Raw genomic sequence first — 27,260 nt, 5'->3', positions numbered from 1 at the left:
ATTATTGGAATATCACAAGTCTCAGTCCACCTGCTCTACTGCTGTGACACAGCCGAGTTTGACTTTGCTATTCTGGGATTATATCTACGCGCTGTCCAGTACTGTAAGCGCTGTCCAGCGATTGTCCTGCTGAAACACTCTATTAACTTTGTTCCCTCTCTCTGCCACAGCTCCGGACTGTTTGCTGTTTTTGAGCTGTCTAGTGAGTCCTTTGAGGACTGGTTGCCGTGGGCAAGTGCGTTTGGTTAAATCTCCACGGCTTTTAATTTAAAGACTGCCTCCCCTGTCCCTGTGGCTCCCGTGACGCGACGCTCACGGGAGCGGTCTACGTACTCGCTCATCAGGGGTCTTGGCTAGGCCAACTTTCTGCCCGTTTCTCCTCCACATCTCAGGAGGTCGAGGATTTAACCTCTCGAGTGGCCGACCTCTCCTCACGTTTCGACCAGGTCCGTCTAGAAGCCACTCCACCCAGCCAGCAGTCCGAGACGGAACCCCATGCCACAGCCCCACCACCTTATGATGGCAATCCCGCCTCACGCCGGGCGTTCCTGTCACAATGCTCCTTAGTTTTCGCCCTCCAGCCCCGCCGCTATTCCTCCGAGCGCACCCGGGTTGCGTATGTAATCACACTGCTGGTTGGCAAAGCTTGTGAATGGGCTACTGCTGTGTGGGATGCCCGCGGTCCTTGCTGTTGTTTTTTGACGAGTTTCGTGAGGAGATGGAGAAGCTCTTCGACCGATCGGTGCGCGGAGATGCTGCAGCGGCTCGGCTGGCCCGTCTTGTCTAAGGAAAGCTCTCTGTTACAGAGTACGCCATCGAATTTAAGACCTTAGTGGCTGCCTGTCAGTGGAATGAGGCTGCCCTCCGAGCTCAGTTTGTGGATGGTCTATCTGATGATCTTCAGGATGAAATCGCTGTCCACAATCTCCCTCACTCTCTCGATGCCATTATTGACCTGGCTCTTAGGATCGAAGCCCGGAGGTTGCTACGCAACCAGCGTCGCTCTCTTCGCCAGCGAGTTTTTCTGAATGAGACTGCCCCGTTCTCCTCATCATCAACTTTACCGTCATCTGAGAATGAGCCCATACAGCTGGGAGGGATGCATCTTTCACAGAGAGAGAGAGAGAGAGAGAGACGTTTACGGAATGCTTCATGTCTTTATTGTGGAAAGCCCGGACATTTTGCTAAGATTTGCCCGTTAAAAGGCCGCTGGCCTTCTGTTAGTTCAGAAGTCCTGGTGGGCGCCACTTCTAAACTCTCCTCTGTTTCCAGTACCCATCTCCCTGTCACGTTGTCCTTCGCTGGGCGTCGTCACTCGTCCACTGCCCTTCTCGATTCTGGTGTGGAGTGCAACTTTATTGATGAGGCTCTGGTTCGCACCTGGGGTGTCCCGGTTGTCCCTCTCCAGTCCCCCTTAGATGTCTGGTCCCTTAGAGGACAGCAGATGGCGCAGATTACACATTGCACCTCTCCTGTGAGTCTGTCTGTGTCTGGTAATCATCGTGAAGAGATTGTGTCGCTCATCCTTCATGCCTCTCTATCTCCTATTATTTTAGGGCATGTATGGTTAGCGCAACATAATCTTCACGTTGATTGGCAACATAATGTCATTTTGTCATGGTCCCAGTCTTGTCATGTGTCTTGTCTTGGGTCTGCTGTTTCTGGTTCTGTTCTATCTCATCTTCAGGTTTTGGCAGTCGATCTAACTGGAGTCCCAGCGGAGTATGCCGACATCGGTCAGGTGTTCAGTAAAGCCCGGGCCACCTCCCTTCCTCCCCACTGGCCATACGATTGTTCTATTGAACTCTTCCCAGGCACTTCTCCGCCTAAAGGTAGACTTTATTCTTTGTCTGGTCCTGAGAGAGAGGCTATGGACCGTTATATTAATGATGCCCTTAGTGCCGGTTTCATCCGTCCCTCCACCTCTCCCGCAGGGGCGGGGTTTTTCTTTGTTAAAAAGAAGGATGGCTCCCTCCGTCCCTGTATTGATTATAGGGGCTTGAATGACATTATTGTTAAGATTAGGTACCCTCTTCCTTTAATGTCTTCTGCTTTTGAGCTTTTGCAGGGAGCACGGTTCTTCACCAAGTTAGATCTGTGCAACGCCTGTCATTTGCATGCTCATAAGAGGGCGATGAATGGAAGACAGCATTTAACACCCCTACTGGACACTTTGAGTACTGCGTTCTCCCTTTCGGGCTTTGTAACGCTCCCTCTGTCTTCCAGACTTTGGTTAATGATGTGTTGAGAGACATGATTAACAAATTTGTCTTTTTGTACATAAATGATATTGCTAGAGATCAAGTTATATGTGAAGGCGGAGAAGTGCGAGTTAATATGTTAAGGGCTAGAAATACGTTACTCGAGACTTCCAGACGAACCAAGGCCGCGGCTGATCGTCACCATAGACCCGCGCCCCGTTTTATCTGTGGGCAGAAGGTATGGCTTTCTTCCAAGGATCTGTCTCTCAGAGGGCCATCTCGTAAACTGGCACCTCGCCTCCTTGGGCCATACACCATTGATAAGGTCTTTTCTCCCCTTAACCCTGTCCCTGACCTGATTGAGGACTTGTTTTTTGTGTTTTGTTTTGACAGCTTCACGTGTGCGCGTCTCTATCACAGGTGTCATTAATGTGATCTTCTTCACCTGCGTCATTCACAGCTGTTGCTCATTTGTTGCCCAATCGGTTCAGTATTTATTCCCTGTGTGTTTAGTGTGTCTTTGCAAGTTCGTTTTACATGTTCGTGCCCGCTAGCTCTGCTAGTTCTAGTCTTGTCGTGTTATCTGTGAATTTTGCTAATTATCATTTGTGCCTTCTGCTGTCCTTGCACTTGTAGAGTTCCCTGTTCAGCTATCTGCCCGCCTGTGTTTTGGAGACTCTACATCGCTGTTTGATTATTGGAATATCACAAGTCTCAGTCCACCTGCTCTACTACTGTGACACAGCCGAGTTTGACTTCGCTATTCTGGGATTATATCTACGCGCTGTCCAGTACTGTAAGCGCTGTCCAGCGATTGTCCTGCTGAAACACTCTATTAACCAGGCATGAAAATGGGTCAGGGGTAATAAAGGTGAGAAGGTTGCTCGAGGGGCGACATGGCCTCTGATAGGGCCGTAAGGTGGGAGGACTCCCCCAGAATAAATATTACGGCCTCATTAGGGGACATGCTGTAACTTAACTTGTTTATTCTTCCATCATGATTGACAGCCAAGGTTTTTTTTGTTTTTTGGGCAAAGAAACCAACCTATAAGTGTTACCAACTTATGGTTCTACCAACCATTATCGAAAAAACATACCATCAAACCCAAATGCGATTTGCAATTGCAGACAGAGCATGCCAGAAAAAAACATGATTGATAAAAGTTTACCTTTGCCAATTTTACAGTTGAGTAGAATAATAACCCAAGCACAGGTTCTAAAAAATACTTTATTGACATTTTTCTAAGGACATATGAATACAAATGTGAACAGTGTCCAGTCAAATTATGCCCTTGAAGAATAACAAATAATTAAAAGAAGAAAGTGGAAAACAATCACTATAAACACACAAATAGTTTGCAAGGGGTAGTGATCATTTTTTCCTTTTTTTTGCCTGGACTACCAGTGTCTCCATGGCCCGCTTTCGCTGAGTTACTGCATGTCTCAACCTTGCCCAACATTATTCTAAGTCTCAAAAACAATTGAGAAAATAAGTCAAGCAGGTGATGCAGGGTGCTAACAGGATGTTTGGGATTCTGGCTCCTATACATGTCAGCCTCCTGTCCCACATATATTTCCTTGGAGGCCAGCAGCATATAATCCTCCAGGACCAACTCCTTTAGAGCCCTGGGAGACAGCTGTGTAATGCAAGTAATTAATGGGAGTGATAATAAAAGACCCCAGGTTGCTTAATAAAAAAGTAAACACTCAACTGATGAACAGAAAAGTAAAAAGAGAGATAAAAGTAAGGAAGTTAATTACCTTAATAATATGTTCAGCCTTCACAAAGCAAGCCAAGTAAGCCAAAAACAGCTCAAGTTGCCGATCCTGAAGTTTATGGACCAATGTCTGGCTACCCTGTGCATGTGAAACAAATTCTTATGAAACTGACTGCTAACATTGGATGAGCATGCAGGTGCAGTCAAGTTGCAGTAGTTCCTAGCACAACTAGCACCAACCTGGAAAACCATGACATACTCCTTAAGAATAGCAAGCACACCCATGTAGATGCTGAGCTGTAGGACTGTTGTCGTCTCCTCATGCCACAACTTCTGACATACCCTTCTTTTTCTCTCAAGGCCTTGTGGAGTCATGCCTGTGGAAGATGAATTACCATGCTGGCATCATATGCAGATAGCCAGCGATGACGAAAAAAAGCCCCTCTGTGGGCTGGAGGTGGGGAGATTTAGAATCATGGCTATCTCCTTGAGGTACATCACCTGACAAGAGACAGAACAAGATTTTGAAAGAAACACACAGACATTCTACACATTCCATAGTTTTATCACAGTACACAGGGATGTGATTGGCAAAGGACAAAAAAGCAGGAAGTCCCACTAGCCAAAAAAAGCGGAAAACACGTGGCACAGTGCGGAACCAGACAGGCAGAACACAAAAACTCTGTGTTAGACATGTTTGCATGGGTGGAGTGTAAGAGGATGGTAAAGTGCTGTAGTGTGTACTTGGCATTTTGTTTACCTGGTCTGGACTCCACTGATGGTCAACCTGGAGATCACTGAACAGTTTCTCTAAGTAGCTGTCAAAGGGCTCTGAGAATTTCTTTGTTGCATTGTGAATATGATGGCAGGAGTCTCCATCAACATCCAGTAGGTTGGGACAATATTGGTGGATCCTGGTCTCGAGGCCGGTCTTGCTGCCCCTCATCACCGCACACGAGTCCATCAACATACTCACAAGGTTCTGCCACGGGATGTTGTTTTTCCGGAAGAATTCGCAGAGCACCTTCTCCAATGAAGCAGCATTAACCTTCAGGATCTCCAAGGACCACAAATGCTCCACCAACACCTTCCTCAAGTCTGCATGATAATAGCAAACCAGCATGGAGAGGATCTTAAACATGAAAAGGTTTATTAGCCATGCAACACTTACCCTGAAGCAAAAACAGAAGAAGTAGTTTGATATGAGACCAACCTTTTTGTTGTTGTTGGAGGTGCTCTCATCTACATTTTATGAAAAGGAAAATCCCATCATGTTGGAAAAGATCTACACCCTACGCAAAGTCAGACATATGTCACATCACATGCATAATTTAAATTATTTGATATAAATCATACAGGTCATAACAGGTTATTCTGCCAACATAGCAGTACCGTATATATAGCAATATGGTACAACACGTGTAAAGTTCACTAAGATGGAAATTAAAACACAAATAGTAGGTAAGAAAGAAAATGTAAACACCTAAGCCATGTATCATCTTGTATGAAGCTGCCGTCCGCGACAGCTTCATTCCCTGCAAAGCTGGTTTATCCAAGGAAAGGGTCTGGGCAAGCTCAACAATTACAGGAGCCATGGAAAAGGAGATGGAATGCTCTGCCAATGTTCCAAGGACCATTGCCTAAAACACAAATTGTGTAATTAATGTAAAGATACTGTATGATTGTATAATAATAATAATAATAATAATAATAATAATAATAATAATAATAGTAATACATTTACACTGAATTAATCTCAAAGTGCTAGTGTACTCTGTCTATGCTGCCTGAGCTAACTAAGAGACCTACACCACCTACCTCTGCATTTGCTATGCAGTTTTTAACAGGTACAGGTATCTTTCCCTGGCACTGCTGCCTGATTGTTTCTGGGCCCTGGCTTGCTTGACTTTGGCTTACTGGATTCCGACTAGATGATGCAGGAAGCAAGGTGCTGGCAACACTGTCTGTGGAAGCAATCATCTCCACCTTCTTCTTGTGAATCTCTGTCTGGCAGTGAGCCTGCAGAGCATGGCTGCCTTTGTTTGCATAATTGATATCTTTGTGGCAGAGAACACATCTAGCGAATCCCTGCCTGTTGATCTTGTTGAATACATCCCCTAGATGAAAGGACACCTCTTGCCCTTTTACTGAGACTTTGCCCTCCAGTTTAAGCCACGACCAATTCCAGCTGCATTTCAACCCAGCATCCAGCTGTTTTACTAGAGCTGCATCTTTCTCCCCTAACACACTCATACTGTAAAAATAATGATTGCATAATACACTCAGCTTTCATGATTTGAAATGGCTCAAAATCACTTTATATTAAGTTTTAATTAATCAATAAATGCCATCCAAGACTGATATTAAGGTTCATAACAATGTATTTTTTGTATCACGTAGGGCTGGACAATATGGCCAAAATCTTTAGCATGATATACTTCTTAATTTCGTTCGATACTGTATAAATCCGAAAACAATATGCATATTAAAAAAGATTTAGGAAAAACTGCCAAAAATGCACACAATGGATGTCTGTACCAAAAATTTGCCAAGTCTATGTAACTTCCTCCTATAAAACTATATCATAAAATAGGTATAAATTTTCACCTTTAATTCATGTTTAGCCAAAAAAAAAGTGATATAACTGTCCAATAAACATAAGGCATTCAGGCTCACGGTCACCATAATATTATATAATAAGGTGCACTCTGAATGTCAGTGAGTGATAAATGCTGAAATGCAGGGGGCCTCAAAATCAAATAGGCTTGGTGCCGTTTCTGAGATTGACATCCTATAGGAGGGACGAAGAGCTATTTTAACATTAAAAACAATATTTCTGTAAATGTACTGTTAAATTCTATTATTTATTTTACGTTTATGAACCATTATGCATTTTTTACCACCAGGCAGTGTTTCTGTTTTGATATATTATGGATTTCTTCAGTCACAGTATTGACTTTCATAATTCCATCTGTGTTATTCCATAGTTTTGATCAATTTGCTATTATAGTAATATGTTGAAAATATTAATAAGTCAAAGTGACATTAAAACTTTTTAATGGTAGTATTCAATGTTACATACTGTAAGAAAAAATGTATATTACTGATCTTATTGCATAGCAAGCTATATAGTGATATATTAAATACTAGACTTTAATTATATACATATTATACTAATAACGAGGTGACACAGCAGCATACATACTTATCCTTACCCCTCATCTTTACCGTTTTCTAACCTGGGCACCTAATGGCTTAAGCCTATTTTTCTCATCCATAATTAAATTTGTGTTGCATTATCTCGCGTTCTCCTTCCATGTCAACGTTGGAAGCTGTGACTTGATGCGAACTAATCCCGCACCTGCTCGTACTTCTGACGGCTCTTCTCTGAGCAAACACCAGTGCCGAACAGATTAGCTTAATTGATCACATGGGGACAATGATATAATTTGACGCGAGGTACAGATGAGTAATTTAAATCCGCATTCGCGCAGCTCGTGGTTGGACAAAAGACGCTTAAGAATTGCCTTTAACACGCGTTTTTAAACGTGACATGTAAACGGCCACGGGACGTCGTAATGTAATAATGTGATATCGAGTACTATCGGTCTGACAACGAGAAAGCAGCAGGTACACTCTTAGAAAGTATTAAGTGTTAATTTTTATCTTTTTGTGTTAAGCTTTTAACACATTATGCGTAATTTTAACACATTATGTGTCATTTTGTGTTGATTTTGTGTTAAAATAAAACACAAGTTGTGTTAAAGGTAACACAAAATGTGTTGTTTCAATAATAACACAGATGGGTGGATTCTGGGACAACGTATTTAGAGTGTTGTCCCAGAATCAATGTAACAATAGCAGGTTTGACAATTTAAACTTTAATTGCCAGACAAAACAGTTTAAATGTTCATCTGTTGTTTTTATTTCGTCGTTTTACTATTGACCCTTGAGGTACCCAAACAACAGACCAAACTAGTTCAGTCAGGACTCTTAAGAATACCAAAGATTATTATCTGAATTTGGCCAAAGGCTGACGAATAAAGGCATGTATCCCCCAGCCTGTCAGTAACCAACATTTTAGTATGCTACACATGAAAATAATAACACTGATCATCATTTATCACACCAAATAGTAATAAACTGTGGCGAGCAGCCGAGCACTATAATCAAACCTGTCCAATAAGCATACAGTTGCTGGGCAGACAAAAATAAATTTATAGTTCAGCCACCACTCACGGCCCGGCCCGCAGTTTGTAATTGATTACGCAGCACCAGGAAGTCACTGCCGTCTCTCCTTCTCTGTGTCAGCAGGGTCGTACGCACCCCCCGTCAACAGCGCTCACTCACGGCAAACCGAAGCTAAGACTTCCCTCGGAACTGCAAGGAGGGGAAAGCGAATCAGTAACGAATCGCGGGTAAAAACCCGTTCACTCACCAGGCAATAGCAAAGTTACTTTCCTCTAGTACAAGGAGTAGAGTGCGTTGAATAACCCTTTGCTGTCTCCGCCGCATCTAGACAGATGGCAGCCGGCTCGCCGTCACTGAGTTGCCAGGGACAAAGCTGCTTTCCTTTAGTGCAAACAGTAGAGTGTGATGAGTTATCTTTTCACTGTCTCCGCTGCGTCTGGACAGATGGCAGCTGGCTCGCCTTTACCAAGTTAACAGGGGCAGCGTAATCCAACGTTTTAGGGCTCGTCAGTTGCGGTGCATCAAACTTTCATCGAGCGCTGGTCGAAGGAAAGCAAAGACACCGTGTAGAGGAACCCATCGGTGTTTTATCCTCTCCCGCCACCAAAGCCACTGATTGTTCATCAGTCACACCTGAGAAAAAAGTCTCACCCATAAGCACACAAACATGTATACAGCCCCGCCCGCCCAACAGTTCATTCAAATGTCCCAGTGCACAAAAGATCGTTCAACATTTCCAAACATGTGTACAACCCTGACTATTCATTCATAATTTCACTGCATGTTGCCCCACTACATCAACACTAATGTGTTGTTTTTAACACATCCGTTCAGTGTAAGATGCTCACATTAGCTACTAGTTTAGGGTGACCAAACATCCTGTTTTCCCAGGATATGTCTGGACTGTTTTTAATAAGTGATGAAAATGTCCTGGTTTTCATTATTTTCATTGGGCCATTAAGCGTGTAGCATAAATATGTTGTTTCAATAATAACACAGAGATGTGTGGATTCTGGGACAACGCATTTAGTGTGTCGTCCCAGAATCCACCTATCTCTGTGTTATTATTGAAACAACACATTTTGTGTTACTTTTAACACAACTTGTGTTTTATTTTAACACAAAATCAACACAAAACGACACATAATGGGTTAAAATTACGCATAATGTGTTAAAAGCTTAACACAAAAAGATAAAAATTAACACATACTTTCTATAAGAGTGTACCTGCTGCTTTCTCGTTGTCAGACCGATAGTACTCCTTTCACTGGTGACTTTGTGTGTGAGGCCACATAAATGTTACAATGCTGTCATTAAGTTGAAGTTATCACATTATAAATGTTACAATGCTGTCATTAAGTTGAAGTTATCACATTATACAGTCCTCGCTCCGCCCTGCTCACTCGCTGTTTGGTTTCATTACAGTGTACTGGATGAAGTACTGGGAGCTCCCTCTGCTGTGCCTCTGCGCACCAGCCATTTCAAACCCAGCCTCCAGTATCTGGGCCACGCCTCCTTATTTGCATACACTCCTCAATCCTCTAATGCCCAATCCTATATGGCTAAATGATTAAATGCCCAATCCTAAATCCCTAAATGCCCAATCCTAAATCCTCAATAGCTAAATAACCAATTACCCAATCCTAAATACCAAATGCCCAATCCTAAATACAAAATTCATTTTCAACTTCGACTTTTAGTTTTCAATATTAAAATATGTTATTACCTTAATTAAGAATTGTTGATACATCCCTCGATCATCTGTGTACGTGCACGTAAGCGCTGGAGCGCGCTGCGACGCTTTGATAGCATTTAGCTTAGCCCCATTCATTCAATGGTACCATTTAGAGATAAAGTTAGAAGTGACCAAACACACAAACGTAGCGCTTTTCTAAGCGGATTTAAAAGAGGAGCTACATTTTATGGCGTAATAGCACTTTTGGGAGTACTTCGACTCGGCGCAGTAACACCCTCCCTCTCCCATTATGAGAGGGAGAAGGGGAGCGTACTTTTCAGGCGAGTCGAAGTACTCCCAAAAGTGCTATTACGCCATAAAACACAGTTCCTCTTCCAAATCCGCCCAGAAAAGCGATACGTTTTATTTTGTACCACCAAACTTGCTCGTATAACTACTCGTCTTAAATAGGAAAAACGTTGATGTGTTTGGTCACTTCTAACGTTATCTCTAAATGGTACCATTGAATGAATGGGGCTAAGCTAAATGCTATCGAAGCATCGCAGCGCGCTCCAGCGCTTAGGTGTACGCACACAGATGATAGAGGGATGTATCAACAATTCTTAGTTAAGGTAATAACATATTTTAATATTGAAAATGAGCAGACTATTCCTTTAAGACTTTTAGTTTTGGGCTTTTAGTTTACAATCTGACCCAATAATCCCTCCATAATGCAAAGCCACATGTCCTATTATCATCTTCATGTTTTTATCTGCTTGACCAAACCATACAAATGCGTGTGTCTTGTATTAGAACTGTTCAAATTTGATGCAATTCTCTCATACAGACCACTGGATGTTGAACATGGCACCTCATGACAAAACTCCAAGGATTTGCAAAATATAATTGTTGCTTTCCACAAAGATGGCCAAGGCTATAAGAATATAAGTAACATCTCAAAACTGAGTTATAGTACAGAAGCGGAAGGTCAGACTGTCAGTGCTCAGACCAAACGCAGCACACTGCAACAATTAGGTTTGAATGGCCTCTTCTGAAACTGGCTCACAAGAAAGCAAACAAACAGTTTGCCCAAGACAACTTGTCCAAGAGGATGAATTACTGGAACCATGTCCTGTGGTCTATGAGACAAAACTTAAACATAAACTTGTTTGGCTCAGATGGAGTCCACCATGTGTGGTGTTGGTCATGCAAACCAAACTGTTGCAGTCTGCTGCGTATGGTCTGAGCACTGACTATCTGACCTTCTTTTGCAACCTGTAAAGCAATGTTTGCAGCACTCATGCGTCTGTTTTTGAAGCCAATAAATCTTTACTGCATTTTATTTCTGTAGTATTGTCACTTGAGAAGATATACTAGAATGTTTGCTGAAATGTGAGGGGTGTACTCACTTGTGTGACAAACTGTATCTCTTTTCTTTTTCATACAAACACATTGCAGATATTTAAAAAAAATTCTATCTATTCCAATCTTTATAAAAAAATAATATGGGCTCAACCTTCTTTAAGCCCAAAGAATGTGCAACCATTCTTCACAAAAGTAATCCAAACAGCTCCGGAGGACGAATAAAGGCTTTCTGAGGGTAACTGATATGATTTTGAAAGAGAAATGTCCATGTTTAAAACTATACAAACGAAAATATCTAGCCTGCCATAATGCCGCCATATCAGTCTCCTCTGCATTCAGAAGAGTGTTTTAGTGTAGTGTACGCATTTGTGGTACACTACACTAAAACACTCTCCTGAATGTAGATGAGACTTAGAGGGGGGCATTAGCAGACGGTCGTTGTTTTCCTTTGCAAAGTTTTGAATATGGATATTTCTAAGAGAAAATCATGGATTAACCTCAGAAGGCCTTTATTTATCCCCCTGGATCCCTTTGGATTATTTTTGTAAAAGGATAGAGGCACTTTCTTTGGGCTTGAAGGAGGTGGACCTGATATTTGTACACTTAAAATTGGAAGATGTAGGACATTTTTAAAAATAACTGGAAATGTGTTTGTCTGAAAAATGAGGGACATATGCATCTTGGATGGCTTGAGGGTGAGTAAATCATAAGTTTATTACCATTTTTGTCTGAACTATCCCAATAAGCTAAGTCTTGTCTTTAAAACCAGGCCTTGAAGTTTTAAACCTAACCCTAAATAAGAAAATATTACTACAGTGGCTATTAACCACATATAATCGTATAAAGTCCCCATAGCCCTAAGTCAAGCAGCCAGCTACCGTAATTTTTTTCGGAACAAGAAAGCAAAATTGTTCTATCGAAGAACACATACCTCTGCATAAACTCAAGAGTTGATGCCAGCTGTGATGGGTAGTGTATATTAAAGCAGTAATAGCTGCCAAACATCAAGCACACTGCGGAAATGAAGAAGGGGATATTGTTGTGAACAATGTTTTGATCCACACACAGCATGAGCCGCTTCGCAGAAAAACACAATCGACCTAAAAGGAAAAAAATTACATTAAACATACAGCAAAACACATTGCGCAACAATATCCCAATGTCCCAGGTGAAAAAGAAGTACACTTACATAGTGTACTTAAAGTGCTCTATTTTCGTTTACTAATTTTGTACTTAATATACTAAAAGTTCTTCTTCAGTACTTCTTAAGATAATCTTAAGAACATCTAAGTGTACTTAACTGTGTTTTTCGAGACACCATAAATATAAACTAAAATGTGCTAAAAACGTATAACTGTCGCCGTCCCCTATACGGGACACCTGTATTTACTTGATTTGATTTGATTTGTTTATTTGCACATTTAAAATACAACTTTAATAAATCCATAAAAGGAAACGAAAGAAAAAAAAATACTGTGCGGGAGAGAGTGAGAAGACCCTAAGGTCTTATAAAACCACCTCCCCGAAATCTCATTAAATGAAACATAATATTACATGATCTAACAAGACAATACAATCAATACATAAATAATTTTAATATAACAAATTTACAAAATAAACTTATTTGTATATTAACATTTTTTTCAATTCTCCTTTAAAAGAGGTTAAAGTGATTTTAGTCTTTAATGCAGAATCTAAATGATTCCATAGGAAAGGCCCTCTGTATTTTAGTGTAGATTGATTAGCTGTAGTTCTACAAAAAGGAAGATAAAAATCTTTGCAGCGCCTTGTGGAGTAGGCATGAACATCCGAAGAATACATGAAAAAGTTTTTAAAAGCTCTGGGCATAATTTTTGCCATATTCACATACTTATACATAAAGATGTTTATGCAATAGATGTTAACATTAAATATTGTCAAGATATTATATTTTATAAAAAGCGGAGCAGATGATGACAATCTATTTGAGTTACTCATTATTCTTAAGAATTTCTTTTGTATTAATAAAATCTTATTTAAATATGTTTGGCATGTTGCACCCCAAACAATATTACAATACAAAATATAAGGATAAATTAAACTGTAATATAATGTTTTCATACATGAAATATCAATTAAAGAGGGAATTCTACTCAATATACCAACAGATTTCATTTATTTTTCTGCAAACATATTGAATATGATATTTCCAGGTTAGTTTTTGATCAACAATAACACCTAGAAATTTTATTTGATTCACTTGGCTAATTTTAAAACCATCAATTGATACCTCAATATCTTGATAATCTCCTTTGTTTTTTGTACTAAAAATCATAAAATTAGTTTTTTTGTATATTAAGAGAGAGTTGATTAACTTTAAACCATTTAGAAATATTTTGTAATTCTTCATTTGCTTCTCTTATCAATGTATCAATGTAAGAATGAGATAATAGAAGACATGTATCATCTGCAAACATAAGTGGCATAACCCTTTTACAGACAACTCCTAAGTCATTGATATAAATTAGGAATAATAGAGGTCCCAAAATGGACCCCTGCGGTACCCCACATAAAAGTTTTCCCCTACGTGAGCTGAGATTATTAACATAAACAAATTGCTCTCTCTTCCAAATAGTTTTGTACCCAAGTTAAAACTGTATTTTTAATACCATAATTTTCTAATTTTGCTAAAAGAATATTATGATTTACTGTGTCGAATGCTTTCGACAAGTCTAAAAATCTACCAATAGAATTATTTTTCTCATGCAGATTTTTTGTAATTTTGTCAACAAACTGCAAAAGAGCCATTTCTGTAGACATATTCTCTCTGAAACCATACTGATGATCATATAAGATCGAATTTTCTATTAAATGTTTTAATATCCTTTTATAAACTAATTTTTCAAGTATTTTAGAAAAAAAGGTAAAAGTGAAACAGGTCGATAATTATTGAATAAATGTGAGTTCCCAGACTTAAACAAAGGAATTACTTTAGCTAATTTAAGATCTCTTGGTACAACACCTGTTTTGAGTGACAAAGAGAGAACATAAGTTACAGGCTCAATAATAGAGGAAACTACTTTCTTTATGAGACTAGCTCTAATTTCATCATGCCCTGGAGCTGTATCTTTCATCTTTAATATAATTTCAAGCACTTCATTAGGAGTTGGAGGATCAAATTCATTTAAACAAGGAATAGACAAATCAAAAATTTGTGAATTAAATTTTCCTGTATTCACAATGTTTCAAGATTTTGCATGTAATTTCTAATGTAATCATGACAAACTATATATCATCGAAAAGGTCTAAGAGTCTAGATTACAGATATAAGCAGTGTTTGACAAATAGAATTATGAAGAAGGAGTTTTTGATTCTTTTATGAAAAGAGTGCACATAAAAAATTATGTACTGATTCACGTTCAGTTCCCGTCGGTGGGACCAAGACTATTGCTTCAAAATTTTCCATGTTAATTTCTTATCTAAATGTGATAAATCATATATTGTTGTAAAGGTCTTAGACTCTAGAACAAATATGTTGTGAGTGTTTTATCAAATAAAGTATGTAGGAAGAGTAATTGATTCATAAACGACAAAAGTGTGCATCAAAAATTGGTCCTGTCTGTGGGCCCTATTTTAACGATCTAAGCGCATTGTCTAAAGCGCACAGCGCAACGTCTAAATGGGCGTGTCCGAATCCACTTTTGCTAATTTAACGACGGGAAAAATGTTTTTTGCGCCGAGCGCATGGTCAAAAAGGGTAGGTCCTATTGTACTGGGAGTATTTTGGGCGTAACGTACAGTAAACCAATGAGAGTCACAGCTCTCATTCCCTTTAAAAGCAAGTTGCGCTGGCGCTATGTCTAATCCCTATTTAGATGACGGACTTTGTAAACTGAAAAACTAAGTGGAGGTAGAAGATCCCCAGTTTAAGATTAATGTTAAATAATTGTGTTGTTTTCACTTGTATTGAAATTGTTATTTTTTTATTAAAACCTTTAAAACACGTTTTCTTTTAGTCATGGAAGTAAAAAGCAGGCTTGTAATTGCTTTAAATGTATGGCTATCCAATATAATCAAAACATAATTTACAAGTATGTAAGATAAGGTTTGTACTGTAAAAATACTTTATTTGTAACAAACAGGAGATAAAGAATTTACAAACGGCTCTCCTCACGTTTCAGCACTTTGGACAGCGGTTTTTTTAGCAAAAAGTTTTTTTAAGCATTACTTACAAATGTTTCTCATCTCACCATATCCACAGCTACATCATATACAATAAATCCGTGAGGTAGCATTAAAAAAAATATTTAAAAACAGACGCATTTGTTCAAAGCAAAGCATTTATTTACTTACCAGGCTGCAGGTGAAGCAGCTCTTTGCGCCTTCTAACGTCTCATAATTACTCCTCATTTATGTCCAAGAGACTCAATAATAATCTTTTACATTCAATCCTTTAATCTTTCATATTTAAAAGCATTTTTGTGCTGCTGCGCATTCATGTACTTTGTGATAAGCAAACCCGCGTTGTCCTCCCGTTTATAGGCTCATTTTACTAATGCGCTCTTTAAATAACATAAAACACATTGCGCCATTGACTTTAGACCAGGTTTTTGTTGGTCAATGGCGTAGTCTATTTTAGTTGCCTCAAAATAGCAACGCGCCAACAATGCGCCTGAACACACCTCATTTTCAGACCAGAACGCCCATGGGCGCAAAAGGGGGCACAAATGCATTTGCTATTTATACAACGCGGCGCTAAACGTGAAAATTAGGGTGGAAACTAGCGAAAGACACTTGCGTCGCGCATTGCGCTGCATTGCGCCGGGTGTAAGATAGAGCCCTGTGAGACAAAAACTTTTATATGAATAGTTTTCATGTCAATTCTAATTGTAATCATGATAAACTATATATCGTTTGAAAGGTCCAGAAGTCTAGAAAACATATTTCATCAGTGTTTTATAAAATAAATAATGTAGGAAAAATAATTGATTCATAGATGTTGAGAGTGTGCATCAAAAGTAATATACAGGTCAGTTTTCCTGTCCATTTGTCTGTTTATGAGTAAAGTTAAATTTTTTGTGTGTGGATTTGCTATATTGGTAGAGTGACCCTCAACACCCCATATTCAAAGTTTTATGTCCAATAACAGCAAAGCAATACAGTCTCAGTAGCTAAACAGCTGCCAGAGCTGTTACTAAGACCCCTTTACTTTCAGGATACCAGCTGGCAAATGAACTCTATTGTTGCACAAATGTTATCCAATTAAAACGTTGTTTAGGTCTAATCGGTAACACGTGGCAATCAATCAACCTCTTTGTTTGGAAATGCTGCTGGACGTTTATAAACAGCCAGAGCAGAAAGCAAGAACCCACAAACTGCACTTTCATTCTCCACTGCACACTTACAAGATGAATCCACGGAGGCCTAAAAAGAGTTTTACAGTACAAGAAGTTATCGAAGAACTTTGGAAATCGAGTGATGATGAGCAAAATGATCATTCAAATGATGAGCAAAATCTTCACTCAAGTGATGACGAACCAGACATGCTTTTGCCAGAAGATAGGTGTGTATTTTTTTTATTCTACACAATCTTTACTAATTTTACTGTGCTATGTGTAAATGTGACAAATTGTATAAAAAGTGTACATTTAGATATGTGTTTAACTGAATTATGCATTGTGCAACATGTATTGTGTTAGTGTTAGTTTTATACTTGATACTTTTTATGCTTTAGTTATATTCTAAATTCAGGTTGTACTGTACTGTATTGTTGCAATAGGTTTTCAGAAAATGATGATGAAGATGAAAACTTATTTGCTGAATGTCCTGAACCTTCAACCTCATCGTCATCAGCTACTACATCTGCTAATTGCAAAGCAGGGGTAGAGGGAGGCAAAGCAGATGGAGAGGCAGAGGAAGAACCATAAACAGAGGTAGAGAGAGACCTATTCAACCTGCTGTTTCTTCTGGTATCAATGAGGCAAGATGGCACAACTCAGATGAACTCGACATCCCACCACCTCAGGTTGTATTTAGACCAGCTCAAACTCCTGGCCATCAGCTAACTACGGAGTCATATAGTACTCTGGAACTGTTTCAGCTGTACTTTTCTTCCACGGTGTGCCAGACCATTATTCAAAACTCCAATGCCTATGCAGCTGAGCATCAAGAAAAAAACAGGAAGCCATGCCTGGACATGACTCTGAAGGATCTGTTCTCCTATCTGTCACTGGTCATTTACATGGGTCTGGTAAAATTACCAACACTGCCAAATTACTGGAGTGGGTCCAGACTATACAAGTTTGAATTCCCAGCCTCTTTTATGTCAGGCCGGAAATTTCACACCATTTCAGCAGCACTGCATGGATAAGGAGAATATGAAAAAGAAAGGGACCCCAGCCTATGACCGCATGGGTAAACTAAAGCCAGTGTATCAGGAGATTAGAGATGCCTTCAAGAATAATTTTCACCCTCATCAAAACATCACAATAGATGAGAGGATGGTAGCGACCAAAGCGAGGATTGGGCTGAAGCAGTACCAAAAAGAAAAGCCAACAAAGTGTTAGCTGACACAGCCCATGGATACACATGGGATTTTTTTTTATTTATGAGGGCAAATCCCTTGAAGGACAACATGAACAAAGGAAGGGCCTAAGTTATGAATCAGTGATGGCGCTAGTGAATGAGAAGATGCTGGGAACTGGCCACAAGTTATATGTGGACAATTTCTACACAAGCCCATCACTTTTCAGAGACCTCCTCCAGAAGGGCATCTGGGCCTGTGGGACCATTAGAACCAACCGGGTGGGCTACCCACAGACCACTGTTAACAAGCTACCCAAAAATGCTCCCCGTGGTAGTATGCGGTGGATACGAGATGACAGGCTCCTCTTTGTGGAATGGAAGGACACCAGGGAGGTGCACATGTGCTCATCCTTCCATTCGGCAGAGGGAAACCAAACTGTACAGAGGAGGGTGAAAACAAGAGCTGAAGGATGGACAGAACTCACTGTACCTATACCTGCTGCAGTGTGTGACTACAACCAGTGAGTTGAATTTCTTCATTGGTGTTGTGTACAAAATTGTCCAGATGAGTTCATTTTTTTTACCTGGTTGCATTTGCATTTAGATTTGTAATATGTTCTATTATTTCGACACAGGTACATGGGAAAAGTTGATCTTTCTGATGCCCTTGTTGGGTATTATAAAGTACTCCGAAAGAACATTTTCAATCCTGTACTGCAACTGCTTAGCCAAAGAGTGGTACCCTAGCCCAACCACCTCTCCCTTAATTACGTCTTGCAGAGATTTAGGATATTTTGCTACCATCTTCTTGGCAACTTCAGTAGAAAGCTTCATACTTGGGCAACAATTTTTTTGTATCATCTCCCGAACCACAATCCGGACCATCTCTCTTCTCATACGTGGACTTGAACGGTTTCCTCTCTCAAATATTTGTATCAGTTCCTATGGTAACTTATCCCATGGAATCAGAAAGGTGTCCATCCAGTCTATATTAGGGTTTTGGGAGCTGGTGGGAGAGGTTGATTGTGAACTTTGGGGTGAAAATGAACAAAAGCTTGTCGTAGGCCCTGGCAAGGCATCACCAGATGAGCTGCTGCTTTTAGGAGTCTGATCTGCAAAACACAAAAATTATTATAAACACAATGTAAATTTATATTTCCAACTTTTTAGATGATTTAGGGTTACAATGGGCACTGGTTATATTCTGTATTGCGAAACATTGACTTACACCTCAGTTTCAAAGCAGCACGGACTTTGCGGGCTTGAACTGGCCTTAATGCTGACAGCAAATCAGCTTCTTCAATAAACCTAAAGTCATCCCTTGTCTCCACACCAAGAGACTGCAAGGTCTCTTCTAAAATATGTTTGGTCACCTCTGGAAGGTCAGGCAAGATGTCAGTGATGGTGGTGTGTAGAAATGTCCTTTCTGAGTCAGTCATTTCTGGAATCAAGTAAGCAGTAAGCAATTAGACTTTCAGTGAACACTGTACATATAAGTGGAGCTGTAGTTTTTGTTTTTTTTAAGTAAACAATGTGTTTGATAATTTCAAGTATTGTCTGTACATCTAATAGTAAAATAAAACTCATTACTCAAAACTCATATTTTCATACTTTTAAAGTTGGATGTATTGCTGCCTAACGACCGCGACTAATTGTTTGCAGAATAAAAGTTTTTGTTTACATATTATACAACAGTTCTTTCTGGTTCTCGAATCTGATTGGATAAGAGCCATACAATATTGTACTGATAACGGCACAGTAACCGCTTCACCTTTCGTATCATTCCGCCACCTAGTGAATAGAGGTCCTAAACAGGCTCATCTCCGAATGGAAAAACAAAGACGCGCTGTTTTTAAACACTCTCTGTGTGTCTCTAGTTTACTAGCTCATAAATCAGTCTGTGAATTCCCAATCGGAAGTTATTATTCCGTCAAAGATCAGCGCTCTTGGATGTTACGTTAAAGTTAATGGAAGTAATGTCTTGTCACATTAACACTTGGAAAGAGGAATATAAAGATATATGGAGCTATATCTCTTATCAGAACGCGACAACACAGTGGAACTGCAGGTAAGCACCGCAGCTTTTAAATGTGGACATTGATCATTTACTTTATCGTGGCTTGACTATTAAAACATGTTATGAGATATCGCCACTGGTATATTTATAAGCAGCATGCAAAAACATCTCTCTGACACTTATAAAAAACCGTTTTATATAGTACTGACAAAAACAAAGTTTAATACTTATAATCGAGTGCTCGTATCGCGTTAAGAATAAATGAGAAAACAATAGTAACGTTATACAAGTATAGTTTTATTAACTTTTACCTCGCGCCAAAACAATAACAACACAAAAGACACTAAATATGAATAAAAAAACAAGTAATAGTTTGATCATAACACCAAATACTGCTGATTTGATCTCATTTTGACTATCATAAACAAACAAGGCCAACATGAGAGCCAGGGAATCCCAGTCAGAGATGTAGCCCAGAGAGGGCGGTGGTCAGCGGGGCGAGTGAACACTGACGTCCGCTCATGTTTTGGTTCTCATTCGTACCGAATCTCACTAAGCAAACGTTCAAACAGGTGCTATCTTTACTAATCGACTGCAGATTTAAATATAATACATATATATTCTCGACTGAACTAATCTTAAAACTACACTTTGTGACCAAGAAATTGTAATATTTAAAAACGGCGAATCCGTCCATTGAGTTAATATTAGATTCAAAGCAGCCGAAAGTGTTACCTGTCATTCTGGCTGCCCTCAAATCCGTGGCGGAAGAAGTAGTTCTCAAACAAAGAGGCTTTTAAAATTACTCCGTTGTTGTTTTCTAGTTTTCGTTTTTTAAACGTGTGCCGTCGAACTGTTGTATAAACATTTTATTTATTATTTTCTTAATTTCCACATTTATGTATTTATTTATGTGAACATTTAATTATTTTTTTACATTTATTTATTTCTACATTTATTTATTTCCACGTTTATTTATACATGTATTTATTTCCACATGTATTTATTTATACATGTATTTATTTCCACACTTATTTATTTCTACATTTCCGTGTCTAATGTGTTAATGAGGAGGGGGCGTGTTTTTCTTCAGCCATAGCAATGGAGCACAGAGTGGCAATGCTACAGTAGTGTAGACACGTGTTCTGAGGCCACAACAGTCACATCTTTTGCTCTTACAAAATGACACACAAGGGAAGAGCTGGACGTGATTTTGAGTGTAGTGCAAGTGAAATTAATGTTGAGAGAGGTGGGCGAAATGGCAAAAATCACAGTATGCCCACAAGCATATTGAATATTGCGTTTGAAACGTGACTGAAAATCACTTTAACATTCGCGTTTCTTAATTTTGTATGAACAACGCGTGATGTGATCATTCATATGCCCGAAATACTGTGCCGTCGTGGGTTCAGTCTCCTCTTCCAACGTGCCCCTCTCAAACACCAGCACAAGTTGCAACACATGGCCTGTCCAAGCGGACATCTCTCTCCTTTCAGCAGGCAAATGGTCGAGACACTCTTCAGTGAATGAAATGCCTTACACATTTTGGAGCGTCTCTGTCATAACTGCTTGTATGTAATGCAAGAGTAGCCAAACTAATTTTACAAACATGTACAGCATTTTTTTACCAGGCAAACACTGAAGGCTGTGTTTCATGTATTTGAGAAATGGAGGGAAGTTTTTAGTCTAGCATTTTTTTGTCAAGTCATAGACAATACTGTCTTTTAGTTTTATATAGACAAATGTTGGAAAGACGAATATTAGCACATCTATAGTGTCTATATAATGTTTTACTATTGGAGAACACTTAACACAAAATTCTTGCCTTTATATTCTATGCCTATCTGCTTGCCTTTACATAGTAGCCTACGCCTGCATTTTGTCATAACTTTATTATGATGTGTAAACGAAAGAAATGAATGACCATTGCCTGTTGATAGGAGAGAGGTGTCCGACTGGACAGGCCGTGGGTTGCAACTTACGCTGGTGTTTGAGAGGGGCACGTTGGAAGAGGAGACTGAACCCACAACGGCACAGTATTTCAGGCATATGAATGATCACATCACGCGTTGTTCATAAAAAAATTAAGAAATACGAATGTTAAAGTGATTTTCAGTCGAGTTTCAAACGCAATATTCAATATGCTTGGTTCATATGTTGGTTGTCGCAACATATGAGCCGGGTCCTAGGAGGCTCGAGTCTGTGGTCGTGGTTCCTCTGATGGTCGAATCTTCGGGGTCGATTCCTGGGATGACCGCCGCCGTGCTCGATGCGGTTCTTGAATCGGCCGCAGCCATGCCCGATTTATTCCCCGGGATGGTCGCTGCTGTCTACGAGGCTGTTTCCAAGAGATGGGTGGAGTTTGTTCCTGGGTTTATTGAGTCCTCGTCGGTTCCCGTGAAGGATCAGTCGTCTGAGTTGGTTCACTTATGGGTCGAATCTTCTGAGTCGACTCCCAGGATGGTCGAATCTTCTGGGGTGATTCCTGTGTCGGTTGAACTTTCAAAGTCAGTTCCTGCGATGGTTGAACTTTCGAGGTCGGTTCTCATTATGGACTACGCACCAGAGAGTATTGGCCGGGCTGGTGACATCAGGTTTCGTCCGGTCTCCAGTTCGGTCCAACCCGCCGTGGTCTCCTAACCCTCCGTCCCTCCCCTTGAGTAGCCCTCCCAGACTTTGTTTTGATTGGTGTCTGGAGGCCACCTTTTAAGGGGGGGTAATGTCATGGTTGATCCGTGTCATGTCTTGTTTCTGTTCTGATTGTCATCACCTGGACTCTTGTCAATTAATAACCTGCCTTAGGCATAAAAAAAAGTTTGGTTCTGGTTGGTTGTCAGTTTAGGTGATGGGTCGGTAGGGATTTTATTTTATTTTTTTCAGTGGCAGCAAGGGATAGGCAGGAAATTGTTAAATTTTTTAATTGAATAGCGGATATATGAGGTGACTTTAGCTATATTGCGTGTTTGTCTCACGCAGCGCAGCACGTCTCCACGGATTATCTCTTTTGTCATAATCAGGATTTGACATTAACTTTTTTCCTCACCAGCCAAAGTGGCTAGTTTTTCAAAGTTACTAGCCACTCAGCATTTTCACTGGCCAAATTTTTGTTGCTGGTAAAATCAATTTTATATGATTAAACTTGACTTTGGCATCCTAAAATGACTTTAATTCGAGCAAATTTACTTGCTAAATTAGATGCAGACTGAATTTCAAATGCAGTCTGACTACCCGAATTAAGACAACATTTAGCTGGTATATAGCTGGTATATCAGTATAGATCATATAAGATGCATGAAAAACATGCTAGTAATTAAGGCATAAATAGATTAACTTTGAATGAATATATTAAAAGTAGAACAGGGGTGTAGAAGAAACACTAATTCTAAACTGAAAAGATAAACACAAAACCCATCGATAACCACTTTAAATATTTATTAACAACAGCAGTAAATACTGTCAAGAAATGTACATTCATTTTACTGTCAGCTAGTTTATGCAGATGTATTTTATAAGCTTGATCATGGTTACTGATAAAAGTGATTTAAGACTTTTTAATGACAAATGTTGAGAGGGCATTATTGTAACATTAAAATGATGCGCAAACCTCTCAGCTGGCGGGTTTTCTTTGATTTCGTGTGCATTCAGATGCGCTGAATTTCTCTTCGCTCTTGCCCTGAGAGTTTGCACGCAATTTATATCTAATCAATCACTTCCATGCAATTGTTTTATCTTTCCCGAAGTGTGTATGCGCTCAGACTGCGTCCTCTTGTGCATTCCCAAATCCATCAGCTCTTGCGCGCTCTCTGGAAGGTGACGCTTTGGTCCGCAACGCCCCGCTGATCACGTGCGCGTCTCTCATCAAAGTTTCGCATAACTTTTAAGAAAACTACAATTAAAAAATTATATTCAACCTGGCAAAGTGGCTAGTGGGATTGGCTGTCTTACCCGCCACGGCCGAAATCTACCCGCATTTGGTGGGTGTTAATGTCAAGCCCTGGTCATAATACCATAAATTCAAATATTATAATTCACTTTCTGACCGCAAAAATGAGCCTTGGTTTGTCCTCTCTGGAAGATAAAAGCCCACTTGCATATCGTTGTTCAGCTAGTCTTTTTTGGTCTGTAAGTTACAACTTTCGGCGGGCGCAAAAGATTACGTTGCTGTGCACGAAAATGTATCTCGAATGCACACCAAAAGTTACCAGTGCTTTTGTAAGTGACGACAACGATGTGTGAACGATTGTGTTAACGACCGTATAGCTGCCTTGTTTTTAGCATTGGTAGAGGACGTTGCATCGCGTGCTTTACAAAAACGGTGCTGTACTAAAAGGTAAATTATAGTTCGCCTCAAAGTTTTTGTGTATTTATTTCATGTGTATTATTTCTTTCCCAAGCTCATAAAATAAATTTGGGTCGCACATAAATTGGCAGGGTCGGTCGGAAACCGGAACCAAACAAATTTTTTTCTTATGCCTTATCACACCTGTGTATCGTTAGTCTGTCTGTATATATACCCCTGCCTGTTGTATGTGCACTTGCCGGATCATTGTCGTTGCTACCATGTTTGTACCCTGTTCATTGTTCATCTGTTCCTGTGTTTTACTTACCTGCTGTTATTTTGATTCCCGTGTTTTGTTTTCCGTTTATTTATTAAATGTTATTTATTCAGTCAACAAACTCTGCACTTGCGTCCTCACTTCCTCACTCCTGCAAACCAGTCATGACAGATGTATCGTATGTTTATTAAAGAAAAGCATTTTCTGGAAGGTATTAAAATTTTGTAAAAAATTAAAAAAATGTTTGCACTGGCTGGAAACTTTAAAAAAAAAATGCTGGCGGGGAAAGAGTTCAAATCACAGTGATTAACTCACTAATTTAGGTATTACGTGACACAAGTAGCTCTCAACCACTTTTATTTTTTAGAAAGTAGCTTTCCAATGAAAAAAAGGTTGGAGACCCCTGCCCTATCGTGTCTCACTGTCTGTTACCACACCTGTTAAAGATGCGGTTTCTGTAATGAATGCAAGAATCCCGAACGGATGTTTATAACGCGATGTTCAGGGAAAAGAATATGCATGCTTATCCTGTAAATACATACAGAAACAGTGATATTAAATTACTTAAACTGTGATTTTTGCCATTTCGCCCACCTCTCAACATTCATTTCACTTGCACTATACTCAAAATCACGTCCACGCTCTTCCCTTGTGTGTCATTTTGTAAGAGCAAAAGATGTGACTGTTGTGGCCTCAGAACACGTGTCTACACTACTGTAGCATTGTCACTCTGTGCTCCATTGCTATGGCTGAAAAAAACACGCCCCCTCCTCATTAACATATTAGACACAGAAATGTAGAAATAAATACGTGTGGAAATAAATACATGTATAAATAAATAAATGTAAAAAAATAATTAAATGTTCACATAAATAAATACATAATTGTGGAAATTAATAAAAGAATAAATAAAAATGTATAATTAAATACAGAAATAAATAAATGTTTTAAAAATATTTTAATACAAAAATAAAGAAATCAAAGTTGCAATACTCATTTATTTTTGTTTTTTATATTTCTCTGCATATTTATTTTTGTATTTATTTATTTATTTATGTTTGTTTTATATATTTCTTTGTACATGTATTTATTTATTTATAATTTTTGCACTCTTCGTCCTCCATACACAGTGGCATCATTTTGAATTAAAATAATGAGAAGTTCTCCAAATTCAATGGTCTCATTATTTTCTGACATAAGGAAATATGTCATATGGGTGGGCGGAATGACCAAAAATCTATTTCACGGAATGAGTCATTTTATTTCACGGAACAGAATATTTCACGGTATACATGTTTTTCAGTTTATATTGTTTTTGGATTATAAAAATGTACAGAAATACACCATTCACTATAGCTTTTAACTTAATGCTCACCACAGTTTTAAAATATGAGCAATTTAAAGTTAATAATGTTAAAGTGAAAATGCCCAGAAGATAACAACAGATAAGTCTTGTTTTTAATTGAGTAATTAATTTTATAGACTATTGAAGCTATAGTATGGCTTCATTGTATTTTGTATTTACATTACATTAAACATATGCAATATGTAAAATGAACAGGTATAAATATATGCAAAAACCTACAGACAGAATAAATACCTGTATATGAGAGAAGAAGCTCTAGATATTATAAATGTGACAGGTGCTATGATGTGATGATCATAAAGTTTGTTTTAAGGTCTTGACGCCCTTTACTTTCTATTAGACCTTAACATTTGCATCTCTTACTCGTCTTTCCAATCAAATATGTTTGTATAGACGGTTTCATTGGAAGCACGTGATACACGTCTGGATCCGAACCTTACTTCCGGTTTCGTTCTTTTAATGCTCTGACTAGTTGCTAAACCGATCTCTTGAACAAATGCCTCATCGAAAATAACAAATGTTTTGGTTTCCTAGGTAATCTATGTGTTGTTTTTTGCTTGTTATATAAATAAACTACGTTTAAAGAACTTTGTTGTTATTTATTTATTCTTAGCGGAGTTTACCGGAAGCTACGTGCAGATGTTGTTACTGCTGAAACAGGCGCATCAAACTACATCCCTCCAGAAGCGCATGTGTCACTGATAAACGCGAATTTTGTCTTACCTTGCTTAAAGTTCAGAACTTTACAACTATTTGCATTATGTGTGAGAAGAGCTCTTTTTTTGGCGTCGCATGCGCTTGCCTAGAGAGACCTCTGCACGCGAGAGACCGGCTGGCTGCTGCATGAAGAGAGAGAGAGAGCGCGAGAGAGAGAAAGAGAGCGCGAGAGTGAGCAAGACAAGAGTCTCGCTGCGTGACCCGCGATGGATTCACTGGCACTTATTATAAAAACTACACAAATAACTGAACTAATAACAAGTGAACTATTTTACATGTTTCTCTGTCACACTCAGTCTAACATGCTGGAGGGCAGAGTTAGTCACGCCCACTTATTTGCATTCCACCTGACATTTTATTCCGTGGTAACGGAATATACCGTCATACCGCCCAGCCCTACCTTTTCATATGATGTACCTTTATGCACTATGTTGGTGGATACACAAGTATTAATTCCTGAAAAGCTAAACTCTCTGACTGCATGTTTAATTACATCACTGTAAAGGCTGGGGTAAAATGTGCAACTGTCTTTGACTTGCAGAAGCTGACTGCATCCTGGTCCAGCTAAAAGATATGCCAGAAACATTTGATGTCTTTCAGATAGGGTTAAGCAGATGTTTTTGAAGTTTTTTAAATGCCTAGCACATCTCTTAAAGTAGCTGTGTTTACTTTCAAAACGCATCGTCCACAGTCTAATCAGGGGGCCAAATTGTACAAATAGTGCAGGATAGTTCCGCAAGAAGTGGTGTTTAGGTTATAGTGGACTCTCGGGAAATAAAGATTTTCTTGATTCCAAATACCTTCCAAAGGCTACCTTAACTCCCGTTAGAATAGAGACATTGGGAGTGACCTCACCCCCAACCTCTATCCTCGTCACGCAGTCGGTGTAGAACCCCTGGATCAATTCTACGACGTGTGGGTCAACCTGAATCTCCCTAAGCACCGACAGG

At 39.3% G+C, this 27,260-nt stretch overlaps 2 protein-coding genes across 3 annotated transcripts in view; both read right to left on the bottom strand.

The window, feature by feature from the left end:
- The window catches only part of LOC141368892 (uncharacterized), a 68,918-nt gene extending 49,602 nt beyond the window's left edge, over positions 1–19,316 (bottom strand). The window contains exon 1 of the mRNA XM_073873682.1: positions 18,883–19,316. Within this exon, the coding sequence (XP_073729783.1) occupies positions 18,883–19,093 (211 nt within the window). The 5' untranslated portion in view covers positions 19,094–19,316. The remainder of the gene's footprint in view (positions 1–18,882) is intronic.
- On the bottom strand, positions 3,412–5,223 carry LOC129445854 (uncharacterized). 2 transcript variants are annotated; one of them, XM_073873881.1, is made up of 5 exons: positions 5,133–5,223; positions 4,680–5,051; positions 4,160–4,420; positions 3,963–4,058; positions 3,412–3,838 (listed from the first exon to the last, which is right to left on the bottom strand). In XM_073873881.1, the coding sequence occupies exons 3-5, from the start codon at positions 4,292–4,294 to the stop codon at positions 3,539–3,541; spliced, it is 531 nt and encodes a 176-aa protein (XP_073729982.1). In that variant the 5' UTR covers positions 4,295–4,420; positions 4,680–5,051; positions 5,133–5,223; the 3' UTR covers positions 3,412–3,538. Both variants share the same exon structure in this region, with proteins under 2 accessions (XP_073729982.1, XP_073729983.1).
- Positions 19,317–27,260: the final 7,944 nt, after the last annotated feature.

Source organism: Misgurnus anguillicaudatus, chromosome 12 (assembly GCF_027580225.2).
Source record: "Misgurnus anguillicaudatus chromosome 12, ASM2758022v2, whole genome shotgun sequence".
Classification (NCBI taxonomy): domain Eukaryota; kingdom Metazoa; phylum Chordata; class Actinopteri; order Cypriniformes; family Cobitidae; genus Misgurnus; species Misgurnus anguillicaudatus.
This window is presented reverse-complemented; position numbering and strand designations above follow the sequence as displayed.

Coding starts and splice junctions, on each gene's coding strand:
- LOC129445854 (XM_073873881.1), bottom strand. CDS start 4,294: ATGACTCCACAAGGCCTTGAGAGAAAAAGAAGGGTATGTCAGAAGTTG. Junction 4,059..4,159: donor AGTATGTCATGGTTTTCCAG/GTTGGTGCTAGT, acceptor TCACATGCACAG/GGTAGCCAGACATTGGTCCA. Junction 3,839..3,962: donor AGGCTGAACATATTATTAAG/GTAATTAACTTC, acceptor TGCATTACACAG/CTGTCTCCCAGGGCTCTAAA.